The 21,069-nt window shown below is 30.6% G+C and overlaps 2 protein-coding genes across 2 annotated transcripts; both read left to right on the forward strand.

The window, feature by feature from the left end:
* Positions 1 to 9,924: 9,924 nt before the first annotated feature.
* Positions 9,925 to 11,340, forward strand: LOC132930588 (uncharacterized). Its single transcript, XM_060996529.1, has 2 exons — positions 9,925 to 10,082; positions 10,751 to 11,340. Exons 1-2 carry the CDS (start codon positions 10,071 to 10,073, stop codon positions 11,117 to 11,119), a joined length of 381 nt encoding a protein of 126 aa, XP_060852512.1. The 5' UTR covers positions 9,925 to 10,070; the 3' UTR covers positions 11,120 to 11,340.
* Positions 11,341 to 14,289: 2,949 nt separating this feature from the next.
* On the forward strand, positions 14,290 to 18,356 carry LOC132929525 (gastrula zinc finger protein XlCGF71.1-like). The gene is made up of 2 exons (XM_060994918.1): positions 14,290 to 14,981; positions 17,508 to 18,356. Exon 2 carries the CDS (start codon positions 17,511 to 17,513, stop codon positions 18,279 to 18,281), a length of 771 nt encoding a protein of 256 aa, XP_060850901.1. The 5' UTR covers positions 14,290 to 14,981; positions 17,508 to 17,510; the 3' UTR covers positions 18,282 to 18,356.
* Positions 18,357 to 21,069: the final 2,713 nt, after the last annotated feature.

A 21,069-nucleotide genomic window follows, 5' to 3' on the forward strand; every position in this document is an offset into this window, starting at 1 on the left:
ACTACGACTAGTGATGTATAATAAGAAATAATTCTTTTAAAGGATATAAGATGTAGTTTCTATTAAAATATTTAGTAATTAAAAAAAACAAAATTGATAATTTCACTTCCACTCCTCTATAGTTGTAATTAAAAATAAATAAATAAACCTATTTTCAATCGAGTTGAGTTGATATTCGCTATCAACTTTTAAAGTTAATTATGATTCTTTTTATCTAGCTATTACAACTGAAGGTTCTAAACATTGTCTTAATATAAGTTAATTTTTCCAATTAACTAACCGCGATTTTGAATTAATTTTACCGCTTACCATCGCAGCTTAACAGAAATGTTATACTGCACGGACTACGGTTTTATGAATTGACAATATTTTACATTTTAGCGACCGACAGACGTCAATTGCGGTGACGTGGCTGCTTCATTGCCACACACACACTACACACATACTGCTACACCATACGGTACGTCATTACTCATTAACATGACATAATATTAGGTATATTAATATGACGACGTACACGCGCGGACGAGAAGGAATGTAAGTCGTCTGTGTACGGGCGGCGTGCTAATGTCGTATAATACGCGTAACACACGCGACGGACACGACAACAATATAATATTTGATTTTTTTTGTTTTTATCCATCGAATATCCCTGTACGGACGGCGTGTCTCCTCCTGCGATCGTCTCTGCGCCCACTTGTAGAGCATAATATTGTAGGCATATTATCACCCGGGACAGCCGCGCGCGCGGTGCATCCGATTATATGCGGTACGCGCGGGGCGGGGTTTTTAATTACCTCGGCGGCGACACAGCATCCGCTGCGGTGGTGATCGAACGGCGCTGGGAATCAGCGGCGGCGGCGGCGGCGGCAGTAGGCGGTCGCCGGATACTTCTCTGCTGCTCGTCGGCGCGCGGCCTCGGAGGCTTTTTACTCGTGTGCACAATGCGAACTGTTTAGCATAATTAAGATCTAGTGGCAGGTCACACAAACACGAAAAGAAAGAGAGAAAAAAAAGAAAAGTCGTTACAATGATTATATACGTATAATGCGCGCGTACAGCGGGCCCAGCAGCAGCCAATGAAAAAAAAGGGAAAATGTATTTTTATTTTATTTTTAAACGCGTTTCGTAATATATATATATGTATATAGGTAATACGCGTATCTACTTCACAACCACCACCGGTCTGACTGCGCTATCGAACGATCCAGATCGGAAATAGCCGAGAGAATAATAATAATTGTCAGGAACGATCGTGATAGCCCCCGGGGCTTATACGGCCAATAATAATAATAATAATAATAATTGTAAAAATATATTAATGACAGATTTTATTCTCATGCGTACGCGCACCGCGTATATACAGTACATACAGTACCTATGAGTATATATATAACTTTAATATTACAACGTATTTACCTTTTATTTTTCTATCTCTTACGTTTTTATATTATCGTTGTGTACTGCCGCCGCCGCCGCCGCCGCCGTTTGAAATGGTGTAACGACCCGGAAAAACGTTCACCACGTCCAGTCCAACGGCCAGCCGACGCCGTGCCGACCTGTTTCTATAGCGGTGCGCGTGCCCAGACCATTTCGGGTGGTCGTATATAATATAATATTATTTAAAAAAATATAATTTATTATGTCGAAAGAGACGTTACACCCGCGTGTGTAGTCTCCGTCTTACAAACGTACAACATATTATAGTGAATTATTTTCGTACCGCAAAGAATCGATCGTAATACGTTGTTGGCTTTAATAGCGGATTCATCTATGACTTAAAGATGAAAACCCAATATTTTATCTCTGATCGGTTTTTGCAATATTTTAATTTTTAAACGAGTTAAGAGTGGGTATGTAAAATACTAAAATATATAAAAAGTGCTCAAAATTGAAATAATAGGTAACGGACGATAGATTCCAGATATAATTTTCCTACATTCAAGTCTGATCATCGATCAATATTTACTCTATATAATTAAATCTAACAACACAAAATCGTTTCTACTGAACACAAGATTTTTACATGTTTTTAGTTTACATTATATCATTTTTTCATTATATTGCGCGTTTATGTTTATATATATCAATGACTAATATAGTCTATTCCGTACATTTAACAACACTATATGTACAAATTATTGTGTGTTTGTTTACTCGCAAATCTATAAAACCACTTATCCAATTTCCATCAAACTTTACACACATTTTTTTGAGATTCAGTGAATATCTATAGCTTTGTTGTACAACTCAATTTCTATAGTCGCTCATACTTGAACTTTGTCTTAGATCACAAAAATCGAATTTTTTTAATTACATATAAAGATGTAAATTAGTTACAGAAACAAAAATTAATTTTTTAATATTATATATATAGGTATATAGAAATGCGTGTTAGCTGATGAACTCAAAAACTACTTAACCGATTTTGACGAAAATTGTTCTAATAATTATTAGAACATTTTAAAGAATAATAATTTGAACGAGCTCTAAGCGCGGATCCAAGGAGGGCCAAGAGGCCATGCCCCCCCCACCCCGTAAATATAGTTTGGATCCGCGCCTGACGAGTTCAACCTAGTGCTATATTCTTAGCTAAATATTATTGTATTCCAAAAATATTATATTAACTAATTTTTATGCAGGCTATTCACACGAAAATAATTACTTTATACTCTCATGATGATGCCAAACTATATACGTATAGCGTATAACTATGGTCTATGATTATATTTTGATATTACGAGTTGTACAAATTATGTTTATCATTGATTTTTATTTCACATGTTCTTATATTATTATTATTTTTTTTTTTTATTAATGATTTATTTTATTTTGTCTGATGTGTATGACTATGCGTGTTTTTAATAATAAACAATACATCATAATACAAAACTCGCTCAATTTAATAGCACACATAATTATAGGTAGGTATATTTGTATATTGTATATATTAACCGAATATGGACTGACTGGCGACTATACGCATGTGTATGGTCTAACGCCAACGGGTGCAGTTTCAAAAAAACGCTTAATTGAATTGATAAGAACAATATGTGACTTTTAATAAACCACCTCTAACAGCTGAAGGTATATCATTATCTATAATTATGTAGGTATTGTGTGTACGAAAAATATAATATTGTTCAAATAATATGTATTGTATAATGTATATATATATATTGTAAATTATACATAATATATTAATATGTTCAATAAATCTTTAAGAAAACCAAATTAGGTATCTATACGATTTCTAACAAGAAATTATTTAAGAATTTTTGATACCCACCTGTTACATTTTTAGTGATTTATTATTTTAACATATTGACCTTATAATTAGTTAGTCTATTATATAAATAATTTAATAATATATTATAATATGCAAAAATGTCAATATGGGTACATGGTACATACCAACAAAATCAGAAAGGTGTAAATATGATAATTATACCTAATTATAATTTGAAAATAGTAGAATAGTAGTGTTGCAACGTTCCAAATGATTTTTAGAGTCTGAGCGAAGCGATAAACGAAGTTAATGGTTTTATTATTGATTCTTTGGGTTTTTTTTTTAACTTTCAAAAATTAAAAATTCTCCGTAACTTTCTTAAAATATTACAGTAAAACAAAATTATTCACTACACATAATTTTAACAGAACATATAAACAATTGAAAAATTTGACTTTATTGATTTTTTTTCTATAAATGTTTATAAAAACTGTTATACGCTTTGCCAAAAAAATTTAAAATTGAATACAATTTTTCTCATAAGTTGTTCATATTGGAACATAAAAAAAAATTAAGCGAAAACCACATTACTTGACAAACATCAGAATGCTAACTTCAATCGAAGTCAAAATTTTGTATAGTTAAAAATTATTTATACGATTTGCATAAGTACCTAAGTTTTGAGTATCTAAAACAAGGTCCCTCATAAATATTTCTTATCGGAATTAAAAAACAAAGTTTGGAGTAAATAAATCATTATAATGGAATTGGTTGTTTGAAAGTAAAATAACGAAGAAGAAATGTGCAAATTCTCCACAATTATTTTTTTTATATTGTTGCAATTCATAAAATAATTTTCAGTACGTCGAATTACTGGCATAACTTACCAATATGTCGTAATTTTTGTAAAAAAAAGAATTTTTTCCACAGTTTTGACAAATTGACAACGGTGAGCAATTTATTTTTGTGCAACAGAATAATATTACCCACAATTTCCACACACACATACGTGTGTACATATACATATATACGTGTTCTTCTGCAGGGGCATTATTATTTATAATATATTATAATCATGTTGAAATTCTTGGTCACTGCAGCAAACGTAATGATAATATTCTCGCGGTGGTGACAACATGCGCGTTACGATAGTCCACAATGGGAGCAAACGACGACTACGGTCGGTTTACGCGCATTTATTGTTAATCTGACCGCAAGACAAAGGCAAAGCGCATACAATAATAATAATAATCGTTCAAACGGCACGGCCGACCTCGCCGGATTACGAGCGCAGTATTATATTATAGTAGTAGCAGACAGTAGCAGTAGCACCTTATATTGTAATGTGCCACGGAAAACGACATACCATATACGGCCGCCGCCGTTTTAAAATGCTCTTTGGGCGACCAGAAACTGTAGTCTGAACTATAGTGCAGTATACAGGGCGATTCACGATCCAAGATGACTCATCACATTTTTCCTTTAATTACGTTACGCGTTATAAGTAGAAATGATAAATTCAATTTATATATAAATATTGAAATTATTAAAAATAATACTGATATAGAAGGTGCGAGTTAGTCTTTAATTATCTACTAATGATAAGAGACTATATTTATTATAATAGATTCACATGTTCAGGCATGGGGCATGGTTTGGTTTGAAAATTGCAGCAATATTATAATATTGATATACAGTAGACACCGCTTATATGATTCACGGATATAAGGTTCAGTCACTTATTATTAGACTAAAAATCGTCTGGAACAACGTCCGGACGTATCAAAATACATTAAAAAAAATCGGTTATAAGACTCAACACTTCGGTTATAAAACTCAAATTTCGTAAAATAAATAGTAGAAAATAAACTTTTTTGGTTATAATTTAGAAATAAATTGTTATTGAAAAATAAAAAAATATTCGTGTTGATTATTTCTAGTTTTTGTTGGTACCTTATAAGTTATAACGTATAATAATTTTTATCACAGATAAAAGTTCACATTTATCGCAACGATTATCGTTATTATATTTTCGGAATATTAGAATGAAATATAAAACAAACTAAAATTACAATTTTTTTTCAAAAATAATTTTTCAAAATAAATAATAAATACATTATACATACATCCTTTATAATTTTTTATTAATATATAATTTTTATAATATTTTTATATGTAATATTTACCTATTATAATTTTAGTTTTTTTTTATCAGGATTATTAAATTTATTCAATAATAAGTATGTAATATGTAATATATGTTAAAGTATTAAAATTAAAGCAAAATATGTAGTAAAATAAAATTTATAAATACGTTATTAATTTTTTTTCCCACTTCGCCTATAACATTCATTCGGTTATAAGACTCACTTTGTGCTGGTGGTCCCAAAGTGAGTCTTTTAAGCGGCGTCTACTAGCTGTAATAACATTAATCGTTATATAGAAATAATAAGTAGGAACTGAAATAAATAGTAAATATTACGTATATTTTATACATATTATTTATTGTATTTATGTATAAATGAAAGAATAAAGGATTGCTATTTTTATAGTAGGTACATACAGTTTAATAACTCAGAAGCTACTATACACATTTGGATTAAAATGTTAAATATTTTCAAAATAAAACCATCTACTTAAACATTCTAACATTCACAGTAAAAACCATTAAAAAATATTTAAAAGAAGGCGCTTGTATCTCTAATGGAACTTTTTAAACGGTATGGACAATAATTTAAGTACATAAAAATATAGTCTTGAGTATGCTTAAAATCTCCAAAAATCAGAATTTGAATAAATACGTATTATTAAATAGAATAAAATGGATTTTCCATTTTATTGTGAACAATTTAATGATGTGCCTACACACAAAATCATTTTTTTTTTCACGACCATCTCGACTATCTCGACTTAAACATTAATTATTATACCTTATTAAAATGTCGGTCGTTTAATCGAGTGCGATATTGTGCGGACGAGGAGTAAATCTAAAATTTAAAAAAATTCAGACCGACCATAATATAAGACTGTACACGTCTGTACGCTTGACTCACCTCGACGCGATGTCGTGCAGGTGCATGCGCGTGTTGTTCAATTCAAACTGCAACGATTACAACATTCATACAAAGATTTCGCTCAGCGGATAACCGCGTATGATGGTCGATAATGTTTAAGACAGCGCTAATCATAGCAATGACATAAATTATGGCGCCATGGTCTATGCACTGCAGATTAAATAAAAAAAAGATTTCACTCAGAAATCCAAGCAAATTAACCGAAAAGCATAATAGAAGTACACATAATTTTCATTTTCACATTTGTAAATTCAAAAAAGTGATTTTGTTAATATACAAGTCAAACGCGTAGAACGCCCTCGATGTGCCTGTGTAATACTGCATAGTATTATAATATTGTATACAACACACACGAGACACATAAATATGTAATATATTTGTTAAAGTGCCACATCGTTGTCGATTCGCATCACATTAGCTACCGATCATATTATTATAATATGAGTATTGTCTTATGTGTAATATAATGTTCAGGCCTTGACCGAACGTATATGCGTTATGGTACATATATATACCACGGTTTAACGATGTATATCAAACCTGAGCACGCTCTACATCACGGCCAATATGTTATGCGTATGGTTTTGGTGGGTATTTTTCATTGAGACGCGTGTCATCTAAATTCATGTATACGTCCATCAAAACAATATGATAAATTATAATAGTTGAATTTCCGTAAGTTAAATTTGACGAACATAATATAACCTCGCCTGCGTAGTCCACGTCCCGGCGGTTTTAACCTTATACTAATACTGTAGTATGCCTATGTCGATGGTTTAAAATACTCGAGTTGTAAATGTATATGCCTATTGCCTATTAAGTATTAGTGTAACCAGCACAATAGGTTTCCAAGCTCGGCATCCCAAATATTTCTCAGTTATTCGTACACACAATACAGTTGTGTACACTGTACAAGGTATTCACCTGCTTATTAGATCTAAATGTATTGTTATGATTAATGGCAAAAAACGTGAAGAAAATTATCATAAACGATTGAAACACATAAAACAATATAAAACTGCAGCTGTATGCGTGTGCACATAGGCTGCAGGAGGAGCTCGTTAACATTTTTTTTTAATAATCTTTTGTTAAATTGTTAATTTTATCTTGTTTAATGTTAATATAATTCCAATGATATATATATATACAATTAGTAATTAGTACGTATTTTAGCTTTAAACACTGTACAACTATAATATATTGTATTTTATAATACGGTGACTCACTTATATAGTCTTAAATATCTTAGTTTTCGTGTGATACAGCCATCATACATATATAAATTATCTATTATTATTACTGTTATTTCGCGGTACATGATATTGTATACATTATGCGAGACTGGCCGTGCTGCGGCTTTTTAGTATGATATAATATAATATAATACTGTACAGACTGCAGGTACAATGTGTACACACATATATATAGGTAACGGGTGTACGTCGAGGGGCGATATACTTCATAAAAACGGTGCCTGAGACTAAATATGCGCATGCATTTGTCTGACGAGGGGGTTAGGTAAGATGGTTTTTTTTTTATTTCCGAGCAATCGCTCGATTGTATATAATGCCGGTGCAGGTATAATATACCTACCATGCCGTCTGCGAGATGCATTTTTTTCCAACTTTTTTACAATTCGCACATCTTCATTCACAATGCCTATATACGCGCAGCCCTCCGATAAAAATGACTTGGCCGCACACATACGTATAAATACGTGGGAATAACGGGGTAGCGCGTGTACGGTGCAGAGACGGCGGCGGTCCAACCCGGGTGGGCGGGCGGGCGGTCAGCGAATTATTTGTATATCTAATATCTACATACATATGACGTATATAGTTCGTGTATACATATAATGTTATGTTATTATAGGTATATATTATAGTAGGTGCATATTGTATTTCGACATTATACGATGTACGATATATGCTTATACACAATATATATATAAATGGTGTATTTCAATATTCGTATATATATATAGATCGTATTATGTAGTATAAAGGCATGCCAAATCGCAAAAAAGGATTATAAATAAAGGTCAACAACGAGTTCGGCCGTTGCGCAAGACGTCTCTCGCGTTTTGTGATAGCTGCGGGTAATGTGAGCATTATAATACGCGCGCCATAGTATAATAATATCTAGCATTATATGCGGTATATTCACGCGATTTGTATATGATTTATGATTTGTGCGTAACGGATGAGAAACGGTAGGACGTATAAATATAGGTATTAAGGTATATAGAAATACGCACTGCACGAAAGGTATAATACATAGACGTTACAATATACAATTTCAACGATTGTATATAAGTAATATACACGTATACTGAGTAAATATATGAATTAAGTACATATATAATATACATAACTGCACATGCTTCTGAACGACGATACTGTACAGTAGTGCGCATTATGCGATATATATACGTAACAAATATTACTATCGAATGACTTTAAGCAGAATTAATAATTGCGTGATATCTATTTCTAGAACTTATAGCACCCCCTTATCCTGGCCCTGAGTGTTTCTATACACGTTACCACTCATCACGACGTAGTTCTACAAACTTCGATCATTCTTGTTTTAAGTTTGCGAAATTTTTTTTTGAAACGTGTGCAACGCGTGTCTCGTACAATATCAGTTATCTAGTAATATTTTGAACTTTGAAACAAATTTGGGTTCAGCAAAAACAAATTTAGATTCGAAAACCCTTCGTCATATTGATAACCATAACAATTGTCCAGTTCTCTGCGACCACAGTCAGTGGTATATTATATCTTTAATGCCTAAATAGTCAATAATGCTCGAGCCATTATGTCGTACATCGATATTATTTAATAGGTCCTAATATAATTGTATTATCATACCATATTCAAGATTTATTATATATTATATCAATATTACTACTGGAATCGATTTACTTTTATGTCCAAAAAATATTGTTTATAATTATCTGTAGAGGTGTTCGCTGTCTATACTCTATAGAGTCTATAGTATTTGTTTTAGTACTCTCATAGCCTCGTGTGTCTACTTTATTTTGGATAGAATTCTTTGGGTGATCCACTTTTCCACCAAAATCAACCTCTCCGTTTACCGCAAATACATATTATCTCAGTATAATTCAGAACAAAATCCTTATCCATTCTGAGATAAAAAAGATTGATGAAATTCTTTATATTTTAATAATTTATATATATATTATAAAATAATGTAAAAGTACCTATTTGTTGATATATTAATATTTGATTTACTACGTATAACTTGAACACATCGATAAATTCGAATCATACGATTTGATACAACGTTAAATAAATGAAACAAGAATGTGATAATATAGTCCAAAATTATTATTTTACAGATTTACAACAAAAAATTTTATGTATTGCATTTTCAACTATTAACTAGCTGGAGACAAACCTTACTTCTGTGATATTTCGAAATAGTGTAGTCGGCCAACATGTTGCGAGTGCAAAACGCATTGTATTCGAGTGTGACAGTTTAAAAGATATAATTTCAATTATACTATGTAACATTATATGATTATGGTTAGTTAATATTTTGGCACCGATGTCCGTTTTGTAATTGGATATGAATATTGTATGCAAAATGTTAATTGGGCGTCTCTAGGCCAAACGGACGGTATAAAACGGACCTTCCGACCAGTGGTCAGTATCAGTCTTCCGTCTGTCTTCAGTCGTACATCTGCACATCCATATTATATTCGAAAGACATTCAAAAGTCAACCTACCAACGAAATCATCATGCAATTCCAAGTAAGTCTAAAGTTTTATTATAAACCTAAGTAATTGACACGAATTTTACATCGGTAGTATTTATTGTAAATTCGCTATATACGTCCAAACACTATATGTAGTACATAGTATATCTTATATACATGAAGAGCGGAGTGTATCAACATATTATGTATGATTTATTTTCATTATAATTTTTGTATAATATTTTCTTGATATAGCCTGTATATGTAATATATATATATATATATATATATATATATAGAGAGAGAGAGAAAGAGGATCTTAATGATCGATTTATCAACATTTCGTATATCTAATATTATTCGTTTGAAACGATTTTTTGAATCATCGTTTCAATATTAAATACATTATACAGCCGTTGATTTTATAATATACTATAAAAACAATGATAAATACAGCCTTTGTGTGGTCAATTCGAGTAGGTCAATAATCACGGTACACAGCCAAAAAATAATCTCTCCGTTCTCCACCTAATAATATTATATATTTTAGTATAACTATTAAATGTTAACGTAAAAATGCCCAAACATTCAGATTTCTATAATTTATAACTGCTGGAAAACGGAAAGTTCATTTTTTTGCAGAAACCGAGGACGCCCACAAGCTTCATCTTGATTTAAGAACCTAACCAATATAAATATTATACGTTTATCATTTGCCTGCAGGTATCATTCGCTCTACTCGCCATGGTCGTGTGCTTCGTCGCCGCCGAAACCAAGACACCGTCATCAGCTCAATCAAACACTGACCGAAGCAAACGTGGAGTGATCGTCCCACTGGCCGCCTCACCTTATGTGTCCGCAACATACGCCGCCGCTTCACCTTACGTTGCCGCATCTCCTTACGTGGCCGCATCGCCTTACGTTGCCGCGTCGCCTTACGTGGCCGCCCGGTACGCAGCCACCCCTTATGCTGCCGCCGCCCCATATGCTGCAGTGGCTTCGCCGTACGTCTCCGCTTACTCCGCTTACTCCGCCTACCCGTACGTGGCCAAGACCTTGAGTTCCCCGTACACAGCTGCTTACTACGTATAAAAGAAAAACCTACAGATCGGCCCCCAAAATCTATTTAATGCTACTAACTTCAATCGACTTTGATATAAGTCGAGCACTTATTATTTAATTTATTTATAGTAATATAATACTGTATGATATTCTATAAAATTTTTTAAAAAATTAATGAAAAAATATTTTAATTTACTCGAAATTGTTGTATGTTTTTTCGAAATGTGAATAAAAATTCAATTTATCAAACAGCTGTTTTGATTTACTTATTGTTTTTCTATTCATTGGCCTGCAAACGACAAAATAGCTATACATAAAATCTAATACTATTTATTATTATATTCTAATTATTATTACATTGATGACCTTGCAATAATACAAAAAGCGATTCCATCAGGCGTCCTGTTTTCACTTTGGCACACAATCGATATTTTTTACTTTCTATGAAGTGATTTAACATTTAAACATAGAAATTTTAGTAAAATAATTTACTGTTGATTAGATGATACGTAACTAGTCTAAACAACACAATTTTATAAATATATAGCTATTGAACTAGATATAATGATTAGAACATTTTCTTCTTTTTGTGCATTAATGATTGTTATGAAATTGTATATTATTACATGATTTCAAAACAATATAAGAAAATAAAAATTCAGAAAAATATACTTATAATTAATTATTATAGTTTTTGGTAAAAAAGTATTGCTGAATACCTGAATATGATGCCTGTCTATGACAGTAAATATAATATTAAATTAAACTTCCTGGTCTGCTTTATGTAAAATGCTTAAGTTTTAATCTAAAATGTTAAGATTCATTTTTGCTATCAATTTTTATTTTTATTATTGAAACTGAAATTTAGACGTTTAAAAAACGCTAGGAGCTATGATTTGAAAATTGTAGTAATTAATAATTATCATAATTTAATACTTATTGTATATACATATATTATAATTTACAAAATTGTTTAGGTATTTATAATAAATACTATAGATCTAATTTTATATCTATTTCGTATTTTTTGAAAACTATGTTAAAGATTTTTATCTTTATAGTGTATGCAATTAATTGTTTTAATGAAATTAATCGTTTAGATACATTAATATTTTGTAAAAAGTAAATTTGTATTATCAAAAACCCACAGGATACTCTTTAAATAGTATACAAATCTAAATAATTGAAAATGTGGTGCTTAAGTATACTTATAATTGTAGACTGTAGTATATTAAAATTAGTAATAAATCCATTATTAAAGGGGAAAATAGGAGCATACCTACTAAGTAAATTATTTTATGTTATACTTTATGTAAACAAAGCAATATTTTATTCAAATTTAACCTTTTTTATTATTTAAAAGGATCTAGCTATTATACAAATTACCAACTGCATTTTAATTTTTTTCATTATTTAAATATTTGTTGAATAAATATTATAAAATGTAATGATTCGTGAATAGATCGATAGTTATATTAATTATAATTATATAGTACGAAATTATATATATATATTGTTTGGTTTACACTTCAGAAAAATAAAATAACCAAAACATAATAATATAATATGTAAACATCTAGACACCTAAAGTGTTATAACTTGTAATAACCGTACGTACAGGGGCAGCATATGCAGCAAATACTGCATCTGAATATTTTTTTGATAGGTAGTTATTTTATTGACAATATCAAATAATAGTATATTTTACTTTTACATACAATTTTGTTGAAACATCAGTTTATATATAAATAACTTATCACAAAGAAAATTATCAGAAGACTGGATTATATAGCACTTGAAATACATAAATAATTACTATGCTTTATATTTGTCATGAAATAACGTGTAATAAAAAATAATAATACACAATAGTTTTGTTTTACTAAGTACCTCAAATCTCAATACTTAAATATTATTATCTTATAGTATTTAGTACCTATTTACTGTAATTTAACTATTGTCTTCGCAATAATCACTTTTTAATACTTCGTGGACGGAAGAGTTATGTCAAAAGTCAAAAAATTCAGTATTTTCTCACTATATAAAGTAAACCAGAATAACAATAAAAATTTTTTTAGAGAAACGAAATTTTTCATGTTTTATTTCAGGAACAACGATTTAGCGTGAAGCCACATACGATTTTTTTAAGAGCCTATCGAAGTTCTAATTTTTTAACTTAAACAAAATTGGATAATGTAACAACAAATTACGAGTTGTTGAAATAACAAATTCGTAGGCATTTCGTCTACTTGTTGCAACCGACGGCTGCTACAGCTGCGTTTTTACCAAATATTACCAATCAATAATTCGGGGCTCAGATAATGTTTTTTATTGCATCTTTCACTCGTCCGACCGCGTTTAACGGACCAAAACGACTAGGACGAGTGATAGACATGTAACTGACGTACCTCCAATTCGGGATGAAGTCTACGACGGATACAACGCTTTAGAGTAGTTCAGAGGTTTAGACTGATGCAAAAATTGAGTTGTTTTCTCCCACCCCACAAACAACAACAACAACAACAAAATAACGTCATTGGCTGGTAGTACAGTGTTGCAAAATTAGATATCAAGAAAGCGTATTGGAACAACGCAATCGAAAAAACTATCGAATAAGACTCGATAGCGCCCGAAACTTTTATTAAATCGGAGACGGCAGACCGCTCCACACTTTTTTTAACTGCAAAATCGATTATGCTCAGACGCTTTTGAAAAAAATCCAAAGGATTCTATCGGTTCCCGTCCAATATCAAAACGAAAAATATTGACATAAACGAATAATTCGAAATCGGTTTCGACGGTACGGTATCCGAACCCGATCGTTGGTCGACACAAAAACATATTATATTATTATTGACATCGTCGCGATCACCACAGTCTTCCGGGACGGCGTGCCGAATCCGAGTCGGCCGGAACCGTCCTCGGCCGTCTACACCATATTATTTATTAACTTCCTATCAAAATCAAAATCGAAAATAAAAAAATGTATTAATTAACATTACTATTATCCGGCGGGGAATATTACCGAAAACGTTTGCGAAACGAACGTCGTCTGTGGGCCGGACGGAACGTAATTTTTTTCCCCAACCGACACGGGCCGTGCGCACACTGCACGACAAACTGATATTGTTATTGCCGTATTCGTTCGGTGATAGGTGGCTGATAGTGGACGGACGCCAGGACGGTTGGGACACGTCACGGCGACGCCATCGCGCCCGTGTCCGGAATCGCGGCGATATTGTGTGCTCGACGCGGCACTATACCTATCGAACGACACGTCTTCCCCGCCGCGCCACAGTCGCCCAGCCATCGATTAATAATAGTAATAATGATATTGTTATTAATCATTCCGATTGATGTTTTCCGATATCGTCTCCCGTAGACCGATCCGCGCGATATTATTATTACTATTATTATTTATTATTATTATTAATACGGTGCGTTATTAACATTATTATTATTATTATTATCGTCGTACGGGTTGCGGATCACATGGTTTAAGTTCCACGATAACGGTTATCAACGTCTGTCGTGTCCATTACGGTTGTGTCGCTGCGGTGTCGACGGTGTTGTTGTTGTTCCGTATACTGCACAGCACAAAGCCCCCGAGTTTTGTTGTCGCCGTTGTCGCCGCGTCCGTCCGGAATACTCTGCGCGTGCAGTGGCCGTCGCCGTTACGTCCGTCATCCGGTCATCGTCGCCGTGTGCACTGCGGAGCGATTTGCGTCGTCTCGGCGGTGCGTTCATCAGTGGCATCCGTCGTTTGGGGCCCGCCGCGGACGGCGTCGTAGCCGCGACGATCGTCGGCAGTTGTTTACAAGACAGCACTCGTCGGGGGCGACAACAAGTGGCCGACATCCGGCGCGCGGACCAGAACCTCTCGTGAAACACGGTTAGACACTATTTTTAATAAATAATAATGTCCCTTTGCCTGATCTAAGCGTGTAGTCGATTAATTGCCGACGTCGACACTCGCCCCCCGGGACTTGGGTATAACGATGGGACGAGCGACTGCGAAGTCTGCCGAGAACTCTTTTGCCCGTGTTCCTTGGCGATGGTCCGATCTCTCTTCTGCTTCGGTGGTATGAAGCGATTGATGGACCGTGTCCATCTGTGTTGGTTCCGGCAGTGTATGTAAGACCGTTGAATAGTTGTGTTGATTTGATTACTTTATTTGTTGGCTCTTCGAGTCGTACCCATACTTAAGGGTTCTAATTAATCGATCTTGTATCAACCACGGTTCACGACTGTACCATATGTATTCGATTATGATATATATGTACGATCGCAAAACATATATTTGTCAACCCGTTATTTTTGAGATTTAGGTTCTTGCCGTTTGTTGCAGTTTAGTAATTAAAATAGGTATATTTATCTCAATACCTAGTTTTATTTTTTATTAAATAATTTTTGGTTGTCCTGTGTTTAAAGTAATTTCTATTCAACTATCTGTATGCTGAAATGACTGGTTTATGTAAAGTAAACTTTAAATTTCACCATGAACAATTACTTTTTTTTTTAAAGCTGTCTATGTAGGTTGATTTATACAAACAAACTGTTAATAAAAATAAACCAAATACCTAGCGATAACCCATCTACATAAAGTATATTAAGTAGGTATACCTATAATGATATTACTTACCTGAATAAACACTAGTTTAAATTGTATATTTACTATAAATAATTATCTAGATACATTTTTACAAAATATAAATATATATTGAAGTCAATTAAATAATATAAGTACTAATTCTATAAGTTCACTAATAGTGGGTCACGACTCATGGCTCAAAAGTGGGTCACAAATAAATTCTTAGTGGGTCATGAATTTTTATTTTTAATGTTAAACAAATATTAAAGAATTTTAATAAATAATTAATATTATATCAATGACATTTTTTTGAGTTTCTTTTCTACATTTAAAAGTTTTAATATCCTGTATAATGTATTAGTTAATTAATAATATCAAGAAAATATTAAAATATCCGAGAAAATATTTTTTATTTTAAACATTCAATTATCTGATTAATGTATTCAATTTTTTGACGATCATTGAAGTAATTTGTTTTACTAAGTACATAATTTATCATTATACATACATTCTCATTTCTCATCTAATTAATTTGTTTCAAAATCATGATAAACATAAACATTTCACGAGACATTTCATTACTTGACTATAATAATTACTTGGACTCAATTGGTATAAATCCTATTATTAATTATTAACAATACTAATAACTATTAATATTCCATAAATACTTCATAATTTAGTGTACTTAGTTATTCCATATCACATTTTGTAATTAAATTCAATTGTACCTGTACTCCTGTAGCAAATGTTGAACATCTAGGTATGGAAATTAACATTATTCTAATGATTATTGATCATTATCACTTTATTTTGTTACTAATATTTACTGATTTTTATTCCTGCACTGCATTACTTTTTACAGTTTACTATTCATTATTTAATTTTTTTTATGTATTCAAATTATTAGCGAGATTATTAGATAGTAGGTAGTATGATTTTGAAATTTTTTTTTTAGGGATAATAAAATAATATTTTATAAGTACTTATTTATTTATTGGTTTTTTCTAAAAAAAAAATATATTTTTATCTGATAATTAATTAGGTAACTACCTATTACTAAATAAATATAAAATATAATATATAACTGAATTTAAATTAAATGTTAAAAATATAACACCAGTGTAGGTGTACTTATTTATTTAAAAATACAAGATAATCTTGGAAATATTTTAGTAGTTGGTTCAGTTGAGATAACATGAATATACCCTATATTTTACCAAAGAAAATAGGATCAAATATTGTTGATTACAAACTAAAAATTGACCAATGTAATTTAATTGAATGTACCATTTTCACAAACCTATTATTTGCAAAACTTAAATTATGATACTTATTTAATGATTATCTATTGAAGTTAATAAAAATAAATAAATAATGTAAAAACATGCTTAGATATGACCCCTGATATGACAGATTTAACAATATTTATGAGAACAAGTAGAACATGAAATTTTCATGACTTAAAAATTATACCAACATACTAAATTATTATCGTTTACTTAATAAACAGTTTTTATAAAAAAACACCCGAAGGAACATTTATTTGTTGTTTTACATAATAGATGTAGTATAAGGTTGAAACTGAAAAGCTGAAATTAAAACAATTAAAAAATATTGATTTTAAAAATATATATTACTACCTAGGTGTTTTAAGTATATAGTTTACATTTATTGAATTTATAGTTGTCTAACAATATACATTTTATCAATGTAACATTTGTTTTTTTTAATTAAGTAATATTTGTATCATTCATAGTAAAATGTTAAATCTGTTGATTATTTATTTGTCAAGTTTGTAAATATAGTATTTTTTTTTTTTTACAGTGCATGAGGTCTCAAACTGGAAAGAAGTCATTTCCATGTAAGGTCCATTCAAATTTTTCATGGTTAATGTCAAATTTAAATGTACACATGAGTTCTCGTACGGGAGAGAAACCATATACGTGTGACATCTGCTCAAAATCATTTACTTTAAATCAGCAACTCATTACTCACATGAGGACTCACACGGGAGAGAAGCCTTTTTCATGTGAGGTTTGTCTAAAACCTTTCTCTACAAATGGCAATTTAAAAATACACATGAGGTCTCACACAGGAGAGAAACCTTTTTCGTGTGATGTTTGCTTAAAATCGTTTACCCTAAATCAGCAACTAATTACTCACAAAAGGTCTCACACTGGAGAGAAGCCATTTTCTTGTGATGTCTGTCTAAAATGTTTTTCTACAAATGGCAATTTGAAAGTTCATATGAGGTCTCACACAGGAGAAAAGCCATTTTCATGTGAGGTGTGTCTAAAATCATTTACTTTAAACCAGCAATTAATTACTCACATGAAGTCACACACGGGAGATAAATCATTTTCGTGTGAGGTATGTCTAAAATCATTTCCTGTCAACGGTTCATTAATCAAACACATGAGAGTCCATGCAGATAAGAAGCCGTTTTCTTGTGATCCGTGTAAAAAATGTTTTCCCCAAAATGGCCAGCTTGTATCACACACAAGAATTCAGGAGGACCCAAGGATGCTTGAGGATAATGCTAATTGTATGATGTCGACTTACAAAAAGTCCTTTAATTTAAACAGTAATATTTATTAATTGACTGTTCAAAACAATAAATTGTCTTAAATATAAGTTTTTAACATTTAATAAAAATAATTTTTGATGCTTAAATATATGTTTATATTTATTTATTAATTTAAAATAATTTGCTAGTGCAAATAATCTATAATAACAATATTGTTATACTCAATACATTATATTATTTTTACATTTACTTTTTTTTTTATTGGAACTATTTGCTTACACAATTTAATACTAATGATATTATATTTTTCGAGTTAGAGTTATATGACGTGAATACATTTAATAATGACTTGTAATAATAAAATTATCTTAAATACTTAGTAACTTACGTCCTACACTGGGCTTATATTACCCAAGGGTGTAATCATCACAGTTCATCTTGGTCTTTGGATTATACTACTTGTGAGAGGTAATTTTTGGTGATATAATTTTATGCGCTAATGTACCTTATTTGAATAAAATATATTGAAGATAGATAATTTTTTAAATCTACTTGGTGATTTTCTCGTTTTTATTCAAATATTTTGTCATCATTAAATATTGATACACATTAACTACCATGTTTTTGATGATATGTAAATATTTACTACTTTATTCTGACATAATTCTAGTTTAATATTAACAGCAAGAGCATTCTATCTTTAATGAACGGTCATAAAGCCAATATGAACTGTGTGGATTATATCTAACATGACGTACTTACTGCTTTGGTCTTTGATAATACTTCTATAATATGATCTAAGATGTATTGTATCTATTGTAATTAAGTTAACCATTGCGTAAATCTATTCATTTAGTAATAACTAATCTTGAAACGCATTATTTTAGATAGAATATATTGCTGTAAAAATATACAGAGAAAATATTGAACTCGTGATAGTGTTATTATGGTTAGTAATTTTTATATTATTGTAGTAAAATCAAAGTGATATGCGATGTCATAAAAAATATTGGAGTAAGCTTAAAATTACCAGTTTTCAAACACTAGTGAATTACGCCGAAAATGTTTTGTTTTTAATGGATTGTAATGTTGTATATTTTTTTTTTTTTTTAACATCAATGTAATAATATATTTTCTCAAAAATCTAAGATCTAAAATAAAGATACCCCATTTTATTGTAAATCAGACTTACTCAATGTGTAATGGGTATTAATATTTATGATCATTTTTGATTAAATTATATAGATGCCAATTAAAAATATACCAATCACTTAAAATACTACTTTTTTAGATTTATTATTTTTTTAATTTTAGATTCAAGCTAAATGAGAAATGTATTGGTCTTACAATGATGTGTGATTATATTTTTTAATTTTTATAAAGAATACGAACTCAAGTATTATATTGTAAAAAAAACAAGTCTTCAAATAGTTCCTTGTAAGTAAAAACATTTTATACCTACTTATCAGAATTGTCATCTGATTTGTTTGTTCATATTAGTTTCTTAAAACGTAATCAAAAAGTTTATAATTCAAGATCGTACCAGTTTGTACAATCTATTATTTAGCTTTTAAAAAAAATAATAAGACATGAAAAGTTTGCCAATTATTAATTTTATTCAAATATGAATAAAATAGTTGTACAATTTTTGTGTTAAGAATAGTATTCAAAAGATTTACGTAAGTATTTAATGTTCTAATAATTTCATATTTACATACTGGGAAATTATTATATAACTTCTACCAGTGTTCAATTTTGTTTCAAACAACTACTGGCTTTATATTCATATAGCATGAAATGTGGACGATGTATGATAATTTATACAATAGTAGGTATTAATATTCTTTGTAGTTCACCCAATTGTATTTATGATATTACCTACTTTTTATTTTATTTTAACTCTTTTATTGAAGTCTTAAACCCGTCATTAGTTTAGACCATTAAAAAACCATTGAAAACAAGAAATGTTTACCTAACCTGACATGTAGAAACAATATATATTCAAACAAAATCGTAATACTTACCGCACAATATCAAATAATTTCTTTCGTCCAGTCAAATATAATGAATTATTGTCAATATAATCTATGCGAATTCAGTATCTAAGTGAAACTGAGCGTTAAAACCCTATTGAAAGGGCTGTCGAGTTCAGCAGGAATTAACATACTTAAATTGTTTTATGGTATCAAAAACTATAATAATTGAATATAAAAAACATATATGTATATATATATATATATATTATATTCTTTGAAGTATAATAATGTACCTATATTGCCTATACGTTACGCCGTAACACGTTAATTTTTTTTTAAATAAAGCTAACACGAGACGATAATTATGGACATTGAGAGCTCAGTGTCTTGTTAGTTTGATATAATTTCACGCTTTAATCATCTTAGCACAGAATAATGATTTAATATTTTAGAATAAATTAGTTTTATAGTAAAAAATAAAAGCGTCTACAACAGTGATCAAAATATATAACGATGTAAATTAACAATGTTCTTGCATTAGCCAAAAGAACAAAAATTCTCTATTTTATAATTTATTTTATAGAACAAAAAAAATTAATCAAGGTGGGGAGGGAATATAAATTCCTAGTCCGGCGTAAGTCACTGGTTTATTAGGTCAATAATGTTAGTCATTTCTATTTTCATTATGTAAATATATTATTTATTAATTATAAATATATAATTGGTTTTATTTTAAGTATAAATATAATTATAAATAATGAATCTTAAATTTACCAACCTACTCGTACTTGTATCAAAATTACATGAAATAATCTATAAGTATATTACTATCTATACATATGGCTTATAATTTATAATATTAACAGGTTGTGGTATATTTCGG

The sequence above is a fragment of the Rhopalosiphum padi genome, chromosome 4, assembly GCF_020882245.1.
Source record: "Rhopalosiphum padi isolate XX-2018 chromosome 4, ASM2088224v1, whole genome shotgun sequence".
Classification (NCBI taxonomy): Eukaryota; Metazoa; Arthropoda; class Insecta; order Hemiptera; family Aphididae; genus Rhopalosiphum; species Rhopalosiphum padi.